This window comes from Chiroxiphia lanceolata, chromosome 8 (genome assembly GCF_009829145.1).
Source record: "Chiroxiphia lanceolata isolate bChiLan1 chromosome 8, bChiLan1.pri, whole genome shotgun sequence".
In the NCBI taxonomy this organism is placed as follows: Eukaryota; Metazoa; Chordata; class Aves; order Passeriformes; family Pipridae; genus Chiroxiphia; species Chiroxiphia lanceolata.
Window position 1 is genome coordinate 18,501,531 of NC_045644.1, and position 16,723 is coordinate 18,518,253.

Genomic DNA, 16,723 nt, shown 5'->3' on the forward strand with positions numbered 1-16,723 from the left:
CCCACTAGGTCTTATTGTTTGTGCCAACACAAAACTAATGGAGGAAGGGAGGGTATATGCTGAGCTCTTAATTTCTGAATGGCAGGGTTAGACTTGCCTTTAAGTCCAAACTTGCTAAGGTTCTAAAATGTACAGTGAAAGCTCCTAATTAAATTTTGTTCTGCCCACTGATAATACCATGCAATAACCATGCTTTTTCAATATTGCCATCCCGCAGTAATTAATGGCATCAAAGAGGATGTGGCAGGCTATATAATAAATCCCACCATTCTTACCCATAAGCTGTACCTGAAAGCCAGATGATTGTGAACTCTTCAGGCTACAGACTCTTTATCCAGTCATTTGAGAGAGAAAGAAGGGAAAGCAATGCCAATGCTGAACTCTAGAGAATCCACCCAACATTTTAGTTGTTAACTGTCTATCATAGTTCCTGAGAGATTCCCAGCTTTTCCTGGGCTCCCAAAGCCACACTGCTCACAACATGTAAGTTGAGAGAACCTATTTGTATTGTACAGAACTGGGAGGTTGAAGCCTCGCACTAATTACAAACCAGTACGTAGTATCATCAGAGGAGCTATGACCAACTCCTGCATAAGGCTTACATAAGCGGTGAGTCATGCAGTCTTAGGAAAGAATAGGGAGAGAGGCTTTCATTATGTTGTTTGCCTAATCAGAAATATGAAAATAAAAGAACACAGCACTCAGTGGGTTACGTTTGGCTAACTGTACACTGGAATTTCTGCAGTTGCACTACGATTGAGGCATTTCATTGTTTGTGGTCCCAGCTTATATTAAACAGAGAGGATTTTTTTCATAAATCTTCGCCTCTAGGGCAGAGTTAAGGTTGTTTGGGAACCCTAGCTATGTGTTTCCAGACATTAATGTCTGGAAGCAGCACCATGAGAGTAAAACTGAAGGTATATGCCTAGGGAGGGTACTGGGAGTAAATTAAGAAACCCAAGGGCAGGGTAGGGTTTGTGAGGATAAGCATGTGAAGAAGCAGTGAAACGGAAGCAAAGCTTTTAGGATGACTGAGAAACAGTCTCTCATAGATGATCTCTCATATCTTACTAGTCTCTTCCTGTGCTTTCAGGCAGGTAGCTGAATGGGTATTATTTCATCCATCATTTGTTAGCCATGAATTCAGATGCCTACAGCCCTTAGAAGACAACTAGAGAGTTTTGAGGATCAAGGTTGGATGAAGCTTTATGTGCAGCAACAGTTTTCTTTTTACACTGGTGTGATTAACCTACCACTGCTTCTCATTTTCCTCCATTAGTCTTCTACACCTCATGTGGCAAACTGAATCAGCAGCCTTGTGTCCTGGGGGAAAAAACAAACAAACAAAACAAACAAACAAAGAAAAAAGGGGGGGAAGGCAAAAACATAGCATTTATAACTATCCATATTTTTTTAAACATGGCTACAAGAGCTGAAGGCCGGAATGAGTGACAGTAGGAGGGAGTCTGGAGTACCAAGTGGCCAAGGGCCAAGGAACTTTAGCATTAGGACAGCACGAGGTGAGTGCTTCCTCTGTCAGAGCCGTTTGAACACTCCAAATGAAACTTTGTTTTCAAAAGGCTAATTTGGGACTGCGTGGAGCTGTAGCATCTTTGTCTCCACCTTATTCTCCTATGGATCCACATGCTTGCTCACTGCAAATATTCCTAACATAGTGCACCTGAGCAGAGGAGCCAGTAGACATTTCTACCTGCCCCACAACCTGCCTCCCACTGCTTTCCTGCCTGGAAAGGGAACGCAGTGCAATGTGCCACAAGCAGAACAGGCACTACTGTATGAACCATCAGGAATGTATAATTGCTCCTCTGTAAGTTGCCAGACTGCCTTCAAAAGGACTAGTATGCAGGATGCTTAAGGTTTGAGTGGGTGTGTTTTGGGGATTTGGGGTTTTGTGGGGATTTGTTTTGGGGCTTTTTTCAGGAAGGGGGGTGGAATCCTCTTCATCAATCAGTGGGTGGGGAAAAAAAGCAAATTGTTCAAAGCCCTAAAATTGCTCTCCGGAATCTGTATGCCTCTCCCCATCCTTAATTACTTCGAACCTTGGCTGCTCTTGCTGCACTGCAATAGCAGAACGCCGGACTCTGTCCCTCAACCCTCTCCCTGGGCAGCTGTAGGGTCGGAGTTGGAGACTCAGGTGACTGCAGCAGGTTCTGTCCCGCAGCCTGGCCGAGCCCGCCCTAGTAGCGGGGCCCGCACCCGCGGGGCTGCCGGAGGCTGGGATGTCCCGAGGCTCGGGGATTCCACAGTCTGGGATGTCCCGAGGCTCGGGGATTCCACAGGCTGGGAGGTGCCGAGGCTCACGCCCATGGCCCACTGTGCTTTTCATTGTTGCGGCCACGAGAGGAAACAGCACTCGGGCTCAGCAATGCCCAAATCAAAGCCTTTTTCGAGGCGAGAGGAAGGTGGATGTAAAGGACAGTATTTTCACAAGTGCGGTGTTGCTCGCACATCCCCCGCCATCCGTGCCCCCGGCAGCCAGAGCTACCCGAGCCCGGCCGACGGCCCCTCTGATGTCAACGAGCGATGCCCCATCGAGCCTTTAAGAGCCCTTGATGGCCGGGGCGCGGCGCGGCCGCCCATGCCCGGGGCTCCTGGCCCTGAGGGCTGCGCGCCCTGCCCGGCGCTCCGCGCACTCCCCTGGCCGCGCTCAGCCGGGCCGGGCCGGGCCCGCGCAAGGGCCGCTGCCCCCTCAGCGCTGTGCGGGGCACCCGAGGCGGCCTCGCCGAGCCCGCGGTGCCGTCCATGGCGGCCCGCCCGCCCTGCCCGGCGCTGTACCTGTGCCTGGCCGCGCTGCTGAGCCTGCGGGCGGCCGGCGCCCTGTCCCTGGCCCCCGGCCCGCGGGGCGAGGTGCAAGCGGCGGCTTTGCAGCGGCTGCGGGAGGTGTTCGACATCGAGGAGCTGCCGCCCGACGTACTGCCCCGCAAGAAGCCGCCGCAGTTCATGGTGGATCTCTTCAACAAGGTGGCCGACGCCAACGGCATCACCCGCGCCCCGGGGCTGCTGCAGGGAGACGTGGTGCGGAGCTTCGAGGACAGAGGTGGGGCGGGGGGTGAATCCCCACGGCAGAGCGGCGGGGCCCCCGCAGCGCCCGGCCGACGGCACAGGGGCACAGACCCGGTGGGGTACGCGGCTGGTGCTGCCGGGGCTGGCGGTGTTCCTAAAGGAGGGTCTTTTCCAGTTCTCGTGGACCAGCATCACTTCTACTTCGACATCAGCGCGATGGAGAAGGGCGAGCAGATGCTGAAAGCAGAGTTCAGGGTCTTCAAGCTCAAGATGGCACGTGTGTCCAGAAGGTCCGACGTGAAACACTTCTGCAAAGTAAGTGGTAAAATAGGTAAACACTTAATTGTGCTATACCAATGTCAGACCTATCATACCATACTTTTCTGGGATTTTAGGTGTTTCCAAATTCGAATAGAACTTTATCTGCTTGAGCTGTTCTGAAAAATAATAATAGTAACCAGGGATTCATAAGAAAACAGGGAGTTTGATATTGAGTGTATATTTCTCTGGTAAAGAGCAGGATGGGACTTTTTACAAACTTGAAGACAAAGCTGTGGAGAAACAGAAGACTTTGAAGATATTAGGTGTTCAAAATAGAATAGGAATGGTTAGGTTATTTTCCTGTAATATCAAACAGTTTGACATCCTGCCTCTGAACTCATCTAGAAGTACATGTATGTAGTGATAATTGTTTTCTCTGTTAAACTGTCCAGTCCAAAACCTACTTTTTGCCTTATTTAGAATGATGGTAAAGAATTACAATTATGATGTAGCAGAAATGTGCATAATCTTCATATTTCTTGTTTTGCTGGAAGAACAATTGGATTAATTTCTTATTGGTTTTGTCGTATTGCTATTATCAAGGTGGAAGTGTATGAGCTCTTGGAGAGTGGAAGTAAGCCACAGAAAAAACATCTAATTGCATCGAGATTATTGTCCCTGTACACAGAAGGCTGGGAAGTCTTCAATGTCACGCAGACCGTAAGCAGAGAAGTCTGACTTCACTTTATTTCTAAATCTCTTAAGGTGACAGCTCATAACACCAGCATTGCCATTATGCTGAGGTTTGTGGTCAATTCAAACCGAAGAGGGAGAAGCTTTCTCTCTGCACTTGGAAGTACACTTGGTGCTACCTGAATTAAAGAAGTGTTAATATGCTGCTAGCAGCACAGGCATGGTGAGAATTGAGTAACACAAAACTAATCGATAGAGGGACATCAGGCCAAGTATGTTGTTGTGATAAAAACAATAATGTGTTAGTCCTTAGACTGCCAAAGGATTTGGCATTGATTGTGCACCACAAGTAAGTTTTCATTTCTCCTTTTTATTCTGGCAACATTTCTGTAGAGCAGTATGCTCTTGGATTGCTTTTCATTTAACTTTCTCTGTACACTTCTTTATTTGTTAGCTTCAAGATTTTTTTTGTAGATATCCATAAACTGTAACGCAAGTAGGTGAATGCCTCTCCATGGCAAAAAAAAGGCACACGTGGTTTAAGACAAACATTTTGAGGGGTTTAAAACTGTACTCTGTGACAGTGGTTTTTGTTGCCTAAGCTTTAGGATCCGGCTGAACAGTGTGCTTGGATGGTTGGTCAAATTGCATCTTAAGTCATGATATTCCTGCTTGAGAATGGCCTGGCCTTATCTATTAGTGTGTAATTATAACAATTAGATAAGAAAATGTGCTTGATTGCAAGTTAATTTCTTCAAATGCCACGTTTGTTAAATTTAAATGAGTCTTAACGATATGGAAAGTCTGGAGGGTTCATATTACTTTGTTGAGATTGCTATGAAAAATATGTATCTGGTGAAGGTCAAAGAGTGTTTATTTTAATATTAATACTTACACACATTTATTCACTGGTAAATTCTGTGACATTAATTATCTTGCTGTAAATATAGGTTTGGGGTATGCATATTTTGTATTTTTACATTTTGTTTTTTAAGTGCTGAATAACTGATTTAAATACTAAACTCAGTGGACTCTCAGCTATACAGTTATCTCAATTCTGTCATAATATATGACCTGATACTCTCACAGCTTGTTGCCTGCTCCCTTTTCCTAAGATAAACATTGCTTAATCATAATGCTGTAATAGGAATATTGAAACAATATTATTTCACTTCCCTGTCACTACCAGGTTTCCAAGTGGGTTGGAAACAGCAGCTCCAACCATGGCTTATTGTTAACAACGACACACGTATTCAACAATAGAATTGAACACAACCTGATTAAGTTTGCCAAGAGCCAGGACACTTTACAGGAGAGTAGAAATGCTCTCCTTGTTCTCTTCACTAACAGTAACAAACAGAGGTCTCCCAGCTTTGTACTGTCCTTCACAAGTAAGTTCACTCGAGTTTTAGAATATGAACTGTCTGTTCAGCTTCTGATACCTCCTGCTACCTCATGTATACCTAACCTCAGTTATTTACTTGCAGTATTGAACATGTTTGAAGTTCAGCTTTGTCACTGATCAGAGTTTAATTTGATAGTTCTTGTTAGTAGATCACCCAGCATCTTAAGTTGCCTCTCCCCTGAGAAAAATTGAGTTTGCAGGAAATATTCATAATGCCTACAGGGAACCTAGTTTATTTTTTTGTAAAGGGATGGGCGTTCTATTTTTTAAGTAATATTTTTATTATTTTTGTGGTGGTGAAAATTGTATATTAGGTTTAGACTGGAAAAACTTGGAAAACTTCGTGAAAATGCCGGTAAAGTATCTGTAAGTAGAGTTATTAAGTGTAATTTTCAAGAGTGAAAGAGGTTGTTAAACAAGCAATTTGAACCTCTCTGTCCTTGGCTTGGTTTTTAAGCACCTATTTAACTTCAGTGACTAATTAGCATTGTGACAAAAGGCTGCTTTCATCAAAGACAACGCCCTTATACCTTAAATTACAAAACAATGTCTTACCTCTCCCACTAGTCTTCCTGTAAAACGAACTCAGGCTGGATTTTTAGGGCCTGATAAATGCAAAGAGCAAAAGTTGGGAGGAGGGGCAAAAATAATGCAGTTCTGGCTTTGCAGGCTTTTCTGGTAAACGATCGTATTTCAATATCAGAAAGAAGCTAGGTAGGACTTGGATCAAAATTAAGAAGTAGATAGTGAAATTGATTAAAAGTAAAAATGAGGTTGACCTGTTTATTTTTGTTTTCCAAAGAAAAATTAATAATGAAATCCTAGATCCCAATTTAATGAGAATCAAGCTCTGCATGGGATACTGTGCCAAGATTGAGAAATTTCTCAATGAAGAAACTCCCTAGTACCTACCTGTTGTTTGTGGTCAGTGACTACACAGATTGTTCTTCTACATATCAGTGAGTTTCAGCCTCTGTAGATGGATCTTGAGGTCTCTGTAGATCTCAAGGCTTCTCAGAAAGTACTTCAGAAAGCACCCTATTATTAGTAAGCTTTATTCCTTAGCAGAGTTCCGTAAACCTGGTGGTGATTTTTTCAGATCAAAAAATTGAAAAATATATTTTTTAAAATGTTACTTTACACATTACCAGGTTACTGCACACTCTGTTTTGCAGGTGTACGAGTAGAGTTTGTGGGAGAATACCCGAGAGAAAGAGGCTGTGATCTCCACCCTCAGTTAACACTGCTCAGCATAATGTGTGTTGTAGGAGTGGCTGTATGAAGACTGTTAATACCATTCTGACCAGATTCAGCCCTGAAGAGGGACTGTGGAGTTCATGAAATGTATTTTGTAGATAACCGAGTTTTCTCTTTCTTTTTCTGCTGAATTGGGGCGCTTTTTTTCACACAAAGTTAAATGCAAGATTTGGCAGGTTTGGAAATATGACTGAAATGGCAATTGAATACACACCCCTTCTGGTACTTTCACAGGTCAACTGCCATTTCAAAATCTACTCTGAAGGCTTTGATGTAGATTTATGGAATGTATTTTCATGCAGAATACTGCACTTAGTAAATGAATTTCATTTGTGAAATATTAACACACAACTTCCTTTCAGAATCAGAAATAAACCCTGACAAAATTGATACTTCACATGTGCCTCATGAAACAGATGTCAGCAAAAGCAGCAGTGCAAGCACGGGCAGGAGACCTCGAGCTGCCCCAGTCCCTTCTGCCAAAAGCCAGGTAACAGCATGTCATCGAAGGGAACTCTATGTAGACTTCCGTGCTATTGGCTGGTCAGGATGGATTATTCATCCGAGTGGATACAATGCATTTTATTGCACAGGATCCTGTCTCTTCCCTCTGGGGGAAAGTCTAAATGCAACAAACCATGCTACAGTTCAGTCCATCGTCCATACACTGAAACTATCTCAAGATGTCAGCATGCCTTGCTGTGTGCCAGATCAATTGAAGTCCCTCAACCTTCTCTACTTTGATGACAAAGAGAATGTGGTCCTTAAAAATTATAAAGACATGGTGGTAACAAGGTGTGGTTGTCATTAGCAGGACCTCTTTTTGTCTGCATTTGGTGTGCACCTGGATTCAGTTCCCCATTTGTCACTGAAGATACCAGAGGAGATGGTATTTCAGTTTACAGGGTAGGAGAGTCAGAAACTTATCTGTACTTTAAATCCTTCTCCTCTCACCACGGCTCTGTGGAAAGGTGGCTGACTTTTGAAGAGTAGTGAACTTCAAGACCTCCATGGAGAGCTCTTTGAGTGCCTGTACACCAGAGGAAACTATTAAAATCAGGACTTCCTATGTGAGGGAGTTGAAACAGATCAAGTTGACTGTTCAAATTAAGGTCTTGTTCTGTATATTAATGCTCGGAATTTTCTGTGATTTAACAGGCGTGGTATCCTGCCTCAATCCAGGATGGGGTGCAGGTGTCTTAGTAACACAACCTTATTCAGTTTTGGCTGCATGATCCAGTAGGGATGTACACTCCTACACTGAGCTTTCAAGGTATTTGCCCACAGCTCATCTTGGAGGCCTCTACCACCTGCTGATGATGCATTATTGGGAAAAGCACTTCTTCCCTGTGCTTTATGCAGCTCTATCAAATGCAGAAACCTCCTTGTAAGTCCCCATGGCACTTGCTAGCCAGTCTGAGGGAATGCAAAAGTCAGTATTTGTCTGGGAATCAGCACATTTGGCTTCTAACTCAGGGCTACAACTCTGTATAATGAAGGGTCAACCAGTTCCTCTGTGAAATCATTCTCTTCCACCATGGTCTGCTGTGGCTATTCAGCTGTGTGGCACCAGAGATTGCCTTTGTGTGTTTGGACAGTGGTTGTACAATGGGATCCTAAGCTTGGGTCAGAATACTCATAGTTTAGCAGGAAGAAAACCATTAAGCTTTGGAGGTCCATGGGAACATGCTGGATGCTGGCCTGGTCCTGTCCCTGGTCTGAGGCAAGTTTGGTGGAATGTACTCAATGATACCCTTCCATTCTTCCTTGAAGAATAGGACATAGACTTGTAAGGGGCCCCCTGAGGTCTTTCAGTCTTGCTACAGTTTCATGCAAGTAACTAGCCCAGTACAGTTCCTCAGTCAATTCACTGAGTTGTACCTTTATCCGGGTTAGGTTTCTTGTCTCTATTAATCCTTGAAGGAGGCTGATTTCTCACAGAATATGACATCTCCCATGGGTAGAAACTTCATGGAGAATTCTTTTACTCCAATGAGACTTAAAAAAAATATATATATATATTTATGTGATGTTTTTCTTTCTGTAAATACTAATGTCTATAATAAATTTATTTTATTTAAAACCCAAACACTTTGGGTATATCAATTTAATCTGTAATATAAAATGTTGATTTTTTAAATAAGTGTAATGTGACATTGGTCTGTTTTGTATGTTGTATTTGAAATTTCTCCCAAGAGGCCTGAATCAAATACTTCTCCAGAAGACAGGACATTCTCAATGGCTATGGTGAGTACTGTATCTAGGCCTCTGACTCTGTATCAAGAAGTATAAGGGATAAGCAGAATAAATGAGTTTCTTTTCAGGAAGGATCCAGTGATTGTTCCTGAAATGAAAGCACCTTGATCTCGGTGTATGGTCACCCTGGTGAAGTGGAATGCAAATCTGGTAGTGGTGTGGTTCTAACTGCTGCATCAGCCACACCCAGCCATGGCTGGGCAATTGGCATTGGCAAAGGGACCTTGGAAAGCTTGAAGGGTCATAAAGGATCACATTTTACTGGTTTATTTCCCAGGCTACTCTTTTGCACTTTAACCTTTTCACTGCAGAAGTACCTGTGGTGTTTTAAGTCTGTAGGAACCACACCTTGGGAGTGGGAAAATGTATCTACAGTGAGAGTCCAGACAAGGTCACTTCTGAATGGTGACTTCAGCTGATATCAGCTGTGCTTCTTTTGGTAGAGGCCCTAAGAACTGAAGTCATAAGTTTTCACAGCCAAGTAACACTGGAAGAAGGACAGCATTTGGAGCAGACTGGCAGAGGCAGTTTCTGTGTCCAACATACTCATCTTCTGTCCATGCATGACAAATGCTTCCAGCACCATCAGCTGTGTATCAGCTTCATCCTTCACTACTCAACCTAGAGAATTGTTCGATTTTTTCCTAGGATATATTAATGTGTTTCTTCTTGTTTCAGAATCCAGGAAAAAAAAAAAAAAGGAAAATTTTCTATTGAAAAGCAAATATGATTAATAAATAAATGATGGGCACACTGAATATTAGCTAACATAGTGCTGCCCTACAATAGGTGAAATATGCACAGGCAAGCTAGGAGCACTCAGTAGTTTTGCACACATTAAATTATTTTTTTTTCTGCGCCACTCAACATAGTCTCATTATGCCCCATTAAACCCTGATAATTAAAACAAAATATATTGGAATTGTTTATCCTGGACTTTGTAAGGAAATGAGGTTCATAATAATGCCAAGGGAAAAAATTTACACTACACCACAACTTGTAATTAGAATAACAATTAAGTACAAGTAGGCTCCTTTTTTGTTACCTTTTTTATTTTGGTTTGGTTTAGAATAAAGGTGAATTTTCTTATTATTCATTAGCTGAAATATGTAAGAATTCCAAAAAAGAAAATCTACACATTGGAATCTTGGTTAAATCAGAATATGATATGTTAGGTGACACACCAAACAGCAACAGCCAGGGTTTTAGAGGGAATAGGAGTTGTCTTCAGCATGGCCAGTCTGAAGAAGCATTGGTGACTCAAACTGAGCATTGTTGTACCATGTTGCACCACCTCAGCAGCAGGAGAAAGCAAGGCTTGCAGCAAACCCTGTTGTGATGCACTGTACCAAGACCAACAAGGAGACCACCTGGCCCTGAAGAACTGTCCCTGTAAAGAGCAGAAACAAAAACGAATGAGTGCAGATTTTATATTCAGGCTGCCACCAAGAACATCACACCCCGGGAACTGAAATCTGGAGATATATAGATGAAGAGCTACATATTAAAGGACCAAGAGCATTGCATCATGTCTACCCTGCCTCCAGCTCCAAGCCTCAGAGGGCACAGCCACAGCGAGGGCCTACCTGGGCTGGAAGCAGAGTGCCCTCAACCATTCCCTGTGGAGCATCTGTACAGCGCTCAACTCTGCAGCTCGAGGACTGCTGGCTCAGATCTCTGACGTCTCAAGGATCTCTGCGTCCTCTCCATAGCATGGCATCAGTGTGATGCTCCTCTAGCAATGCAGCTCATGTTTTATACCCACAGGCATATGGAAAGCAGTATTTCAAAGGGAGAATGTCTCAGACAACCTTAGAAGAGAATCCAACCCCATGGTGAAGCTGTAGGGTTGTGCTCAGCCCCACGACAAAGCACTTGGTCCAATTTTGGAACTAAAGTGGTCCATGCATGTGAGGTATGTGCAGTCACACTGTACTGCTTAAGGTGAGTAGAACACTAAGCCTGGCCCTGACAACACCACAGTGAGATGGCAGTGGGGTGTCAGTATATTGTGGGAGAGAACTAACAGTAGGGAGTACGAATTCAAGAGAGTGGTCTCCTGTTTGTAGAAATGTTTGTTTTAAGGGATTTGTGTGGTACAGCTTTCACAAGGCATAGATGACCGAAAGTACTTGTTGGTACTGAAGCAGGAGGAGGGATACACTCTGGATGTCCTGGGATGGGCAGAAGGGATGGGCTTGGGGAAATCGGTCTGGGACGGTTTCCTTTGGTGGGACAAGATAAATGTGCCTGCCCTGAGGAAACTGGAGCACAGCAGTGTTGTAAGCAACTGCAAAGCCTCTGCTCTACTCTATCCTCTCTGCAGGCTTGAAAATGCTGTTCCATGTGAGGCATTCTGTTTGAAATGCTCGATGTTTTTTCCAGACTGCCTGGGGTAGTTACTACAGTTTCTTGTCCTCAATGTAGGAAATGCGGCAATTTCTTGAAAGACCCGTGAAGGGTAGTATTTATTCATAGTCCTGGACTTTGTCTCCTGGAAAGAGAGGAGTGACTGAGTGCCTATGATAAGTTCCGGGGCTTTCCCACAGATATCGAACCCTGTGGACTATCACCAGTCCTTTTCAGATCACATACGCAAATACAAACACGTATACATGCGCATTCTTTCTTATGTATGCACCCATGTGCACGTGTGTTCACGTTCAGAGGTAGCCTCACTCCTGGTTTCTCTAAATGATGGTGCAACTTTTCCATGACCAAGGTGGAGTGCTCGGGCTAATTTGAGAACGTTGCCACATCCAGAAGGTGCATTTCAATGGCTTTGTGCAAAAGTATGTCACACCTAAGCCACTTCTCCCCTTCTGGCCTGAAGTGCAGCTCACCGCTAAGGAGAGTAGTTAACAGGTGTGAATTTGCCTTACCTTCGGTGAATGCGCTAAAGCAGCTAATAAAATGTTTTCTTTCTTCCCACTAGGTTTATTGCTAGAAGCCATTCACAGAATAAGGGGGACTGCTAACTTTCTGTTGTCACAGGATGTGTGTAGCTTTAGACTCATGCAGATACTAACTGCCCTAATTCAGGCTGAGATCACAGCCTGTCTTATTCTGGAAAACCAAACCTGCAGGTTTTGCCTGGGAAAATGACCTGATATTGAGAGGTGACTCACCTTTAACTAAAACCACGATTTGGTGATGTATAAATCTAGGCCTTGTGACACAAAGCAACATTAAACCCCAGCACGCTGGTTCAGATCTGCTCACAGAAATCTTGCTTGGTTAAATATCAGGTTAAATTGAATTGTCAGGCAGCACAAAACCTATGATAAAAACCAGTATAGACTCTGTAGTGTGATCCACATAGTAAGCAACTGTTTGTCTATGTCAAATTTTCTGCGGAATGTGCCGAGCCAGTGTTGATGGCCAAGCAACTGTGTCTTCAAAACTCACAGACTACAAGGAAAAAAAAGTATAATTTCCCCAAAACAATTGTAAAATTCCCCGGGGTTAAATCAGGCTAAGCATTGGGCCAACTTTCCTGACATTAAAAACCCTAGGGCTGAAGTGCTGCTGTGAATAACTTACCACAATTTTCAGAATAAGCTGTAAATTCTGAGTCTCCACTGCTGGTCCTGGTATTCCCATTTTATTGCTGCAGTCCAGGCTGTAAGTGGAAGGTGTCAAGGTTTTAGTGGCTCAAAATCAGTTTTAGAACAGATGGTGATGCAAGAAAGAGAATTGAGAGATAGAAATTGAAACTCTGATTTCTTGACAGGAGAGACAGACATTTGCTCTTGGAGTTAAGGCATCATCTCTGTTTAGAAAAAATAAGCAAATGTAAACATGTTAGTTAACCCACTCAATATCTAACTTAACTAGATCAACCAATACTTTCTGAGAATTGTTTATTTTCTAAAATTTATGCTTTTTGTATCACAAAAAGAAGATGTGCACCATTTTGGGGGAATGGAAGAAGTTATTTAGTTTGCCATTTGTAAAATATGGCAAATATGTAAAATATTTGTAAAAAAATACTCCTGTGCTTGATTTACCAATGCTACTTAAGAATTGAATCACATAAAAAAAAATAGCCTGGAAAGGGCCTCTGCTTGTCACCTGTGTCCAACCTTCTGGTCAAAGCAGTGTTGACTTCAAAGTCATAGCAGGGTGACCATGAGAGCATCAAAATTCCTATCCAGATAACATAAACATGGTGTTGAACCATCTCTGTGCTCATCTAGAAATCTGAGATAAGTTTATTCTACAAAAAAGCCAATTACCCTGTCTTGTTAACACAAGGAGTTGCAGAGAAATCAAGAGAACATGTCTCTGGAAAATGTGAGCTGTTTTCAGGATTTCTTAAAGCTGAGACAACAGCCAACATCTTTGAAAAGCAGGTCACTGTTTTAGTAGCTCTTCATGGATGAGGATCCTGAAACTGAACAGCTATTTTTGAGACTATTACATTGTTCACAAATATTTTTCATCAGAACAGGAGAGAAATAATAATACAACTGGTGCATATTTCAAAGGCCAGTTCCTAGAGACTTCCGAGTATCTGAAAAATTCCAAATAAACTGGTTTGTTGATGAGACAATAAGGACCACCCAAAGAAAGTGCAAACCTAAATCTGAAATATCATCTTTTTCAAATTTTAAGTGTGACATGTGCAGTTCTCAATCTTCCATTAAATCTGAGTACTGATAAGGCAAAAGGAAATTACTTTTCTGCCTTTGACCAGGTTGAATAATATCCATAATCACATCAAACACTTTATGTGACATCTATTCAATTTTCAAAAACATTGTATTCTGGTAAGCCAGAGCAGCTGTTTCTGGGGAAAAAAAAAAACAAACCCCACAACCAAAACAAACAAACAAACTTTTCTCCAATGGGATGGTTAAATATTTAAGATGTTAACTTACACAGTCTGAGTGTACAGCTCTGTTCTGGAGTAGTTGTCCACTATAGACAACTCAAATATATCAATTAATCTTTCTGTATCTCATTTTTCTTCCTTCAAATAATGCTACTGCTTTTCTCACTCTTATAACTGCTCTCTTGGAAATCATTTCTTCACAAATCTTGTTTAGAAGACTTGTTTTATTGGGAAAGAACACACCTGGAAAGAAACACCTTTGTACAATATCTTCACGGAACGCCCCAGGCAATCCCCTGAAAACAAGGTTGCTCAACCCTTGTCCAGGCTTTCATAAGAGACTTTCCTCTCTGATGTTGCAGTTTGCTATATCTAAAGGTCATTTAATTGCAGTCCAGACAGCAGGTCTCAAATGAGAAGAAAATATATACCAGTATATGCATACCAGTCTATGCAGTCCCCATTAAAAGGGGGTGGGAAAGACAGGGAGGGAGAGAGAGAGAGAGAGAAATTGAAAGAGAGAGAGAGGAACAAGGCTTGCTTCCATTGCAAGTGAGAACATGAACGTAAAAGTTCAATAACCAGAATGCATTTGCTTCGTACATTTTAAACCTGCTGCAGCTACTGTAATCAGCACATGGAGTTGTGTCTAATTGCCGCTTTCCAGCTTGACCTAACTGATGCTCTGATTTGCAGTCACCTGCCTCTATGAGCCCATGTTTCATTACATTTTACCCTTGCTCCTGAAATCCTTAAAATTCCCATGGGGAAAAATAGACTACAGCGATCCATAGCTTTTGTATGTGAACTGACAATTCTTTCTCCCCTGTAATTTTCATTCAGGTATTTCATGAACAATGAAAATACAATGGGTTGACAGAGAGATTTATTAGTTACCCCAAAATACTCCTTATTTAGGCAGGCATAAGTCCTTTTAATTCTCTGGGAGTTTTACTTAAACTCTGAATGAAAACTACAGTGATATAAAATCAGCTTAGAGGTATTTTCATAACTTAATTGCAGTGTTTATATTACAAGACTATGTTATTCTTAGTCTCTGACCACAATTGCAAAGAAAAAGTTCTTTGGTGAAGAATGTGTCAGTAATTTTCATGGAAAATGATTTAAAGGAAATCTTTTGAAATATGGAATCCTCATGGTTTTAGCTTTAAATAAGCATTTCAGTCATCATAAAAAAACCCCTCTAATGTCTCCTGCAGCTTTGATTTCAAACACGTCACATTCTTCATTAAAGCAATCATTGTTAAAACAGAGGGACATAAAGCAACATAGGATTTATTCCTTCATTAAACTGATGATCCGTATATGAAGCCAATTAACATTATGAGTCTGGTGAACATCAAGTGTAAAGAGGTTACAGAAAATTAAAAGCAGTCACCTTGGTCTTTAGATAAAGAAAGAACACTTTTACATTATAAATTATAAGAGTGTCCAAGCGGGACAAATCGGCAAATTTGGTTAATTGGAAAATACATTTTACTGCACATGAATTAGGGTAAAATAACCTTTTAGCTGCTAGCTTTTTTCTGTAATCAGGTATTGAGAATCATGGGAAAGGAGGTGTTTGGACATGGAAAGGCAAAAGACTCATTTCATCAAACTAAGCCATTCAGACTTCCTTGAGTTCTACAAATGAGCTCCTCAAAGCTCAGTGCTCTGAAGGAAAGGGTCAGTTCAGTGATTTTGTTCATCAGTTCAGCCCTAGGTTTTGTCGTTGTGGGTGAAAAATTAGAGGTGTGTTTGTGTGTGCAGCACGGGAACAGTTCTGCTGTCAGACAGACACAGTCAGCAGAATGTCCATCCAGAATTATATTTAGTTGGGCTTTTTCTTGCAGACCTAGTAACTAATATTGATGTCACTCTAAACAGTCACAGTAACTATAACAGTAATAATAACAGTAATAATAACAGTAATAAAAATTAAGTTTATGAGAGAGACTTTAAGGACTTTACATAACAAGGGAATTTTCTTCTGAAATATTGTAGCTCTGTACGTTATTTCATTCTACAGCTTATTTTTAGTGCTTGCCTTTGGCAGCTGGATGAGAGGAACCACCAGAGAAACATGGTCCCAAGCAATTTACTGGGTATTTTTTCCACTGTGGTCCCAGCTTCGCAGGAAAGCGCCTACCGCACGGAGAGACCCAGAAGCAGCCCTGCCAGCATCCTTCCCCCGGAGCAGGGACTAGCCCCGGCCGGGGCGGTGCGGGCCGACGGTGCGGGAGGAGCGGCGGGCGCTCTCCGCGGTGCTGAAGCGGCGCCGCCGCCCCTGGGCTCCGGCCACCCGAGAGCAGCGCCCAGGACTCCCCTGCGCTAACTTTTAATTATGTCAGCCCCACGTTTCGAGCATTAAAATTAAACAGACATCGAGCTGGCGAGGGGTGGGGGATTATATATTGCTTAGTTATCTCCTTGTTTTGCAGCTGCTGCTCCTTGGGAGAAAGTTGAGCCTCGGCCGGCTCCGAGTCCTTCTGTTTCTATTTAAAAAGCAGCGACTTGGAGCACTTCCCCGTGCTCCATTCCGCCCTCTCCGCCTCCTGCAATACGCTGAACTTGCAGACTTCAAACTGCTGGGGAAAGTGAGTCTTGGAGCCAAAACAGCAATGCAGCCCCTGACTAGAGCAAGGCCTGAGAGTGCCATAATGAAGTTATTATTATTTTATTAGGGGTTCTTATGATAAAACACTGTCTCACTCCTCTCTTCTCGATGTCAGAGAAAAGTCACTTCTGTCTCTGTGCAAAGGGATCCTACAGCGCTGGCCCTGTGTGCATTTTAAAGCTCAGGATGGAGAGGCTGGCAGGGGAGACCCAGGCAGCACCTCTGGGTTATGTTCTTCTTTTTAAGGTTACTTGACCTAAAGCTTATGCTGCTGTTTTAAGGAGGTCAGTTGGCTTCAGAACACTGGCCTTTGATCTTGCACGGTGCTGTAGAAGCCGTCTCAATTGGTCCTATATTTTGCTGCTCAGAG

The 16,723-nt window shown here is 42.7% G+C and overlaps 1 protein-coding gene across 1 annotated transcript; it reads left to right on the plus strand.

Annotated features, from left to right (window-relative positions):
* Positions 1-2,763: 2,763 nt before the first annotated feature.
* On the plus strand, positions 2,764-7,770 carry LOC116790240 (bone morphogenetic protein 7-like). The gene is made up of 5 exons (XM_032695021.1): positions 2,764-3,058; positions 3,200-3,339; positions 3,889-4,005; positions 5,168-5,369; positions 7,003-7,770. The coding sequence occupies exons 1-5, from the start codon at positions 2,764-2,766 to the stop codon at positions 7,449-7,451; spliced, it is 1,203 nt and encodes a 400-aa protein (XP_032550912.1). The 3' UTR covers positions 7,452-7,770.
* Positions 7,771-16,723: the final 8,953 nt, after the last annotated feature.

Excerpts from the sequence above, each read along its gene's own strand:
- LOC116790240 (XM_032695021.1), top strand. The coding sequence starts at position 2,764 with ATGGCGGCCCGCCCGCCCTGCCCGGCGCTGTACCTGTGCCTGGCCGCG. Across the intron at positions 3,340-3,888 it reads ACGTGAAACACTTCTGCAAA|GTGGAAGTGTATGAGCTCTT; the intron begins GTAAGTGGTAAA and ends GCTATTATCAAG. Across the intron at positions 4,006-5,167 it reads TCTTCAATGTCACGCAGACC|GTTTCCAAGTGGGTTGGAAA; the intron begins GTAAGCAGAGAA and ends TGTCACTACCAG.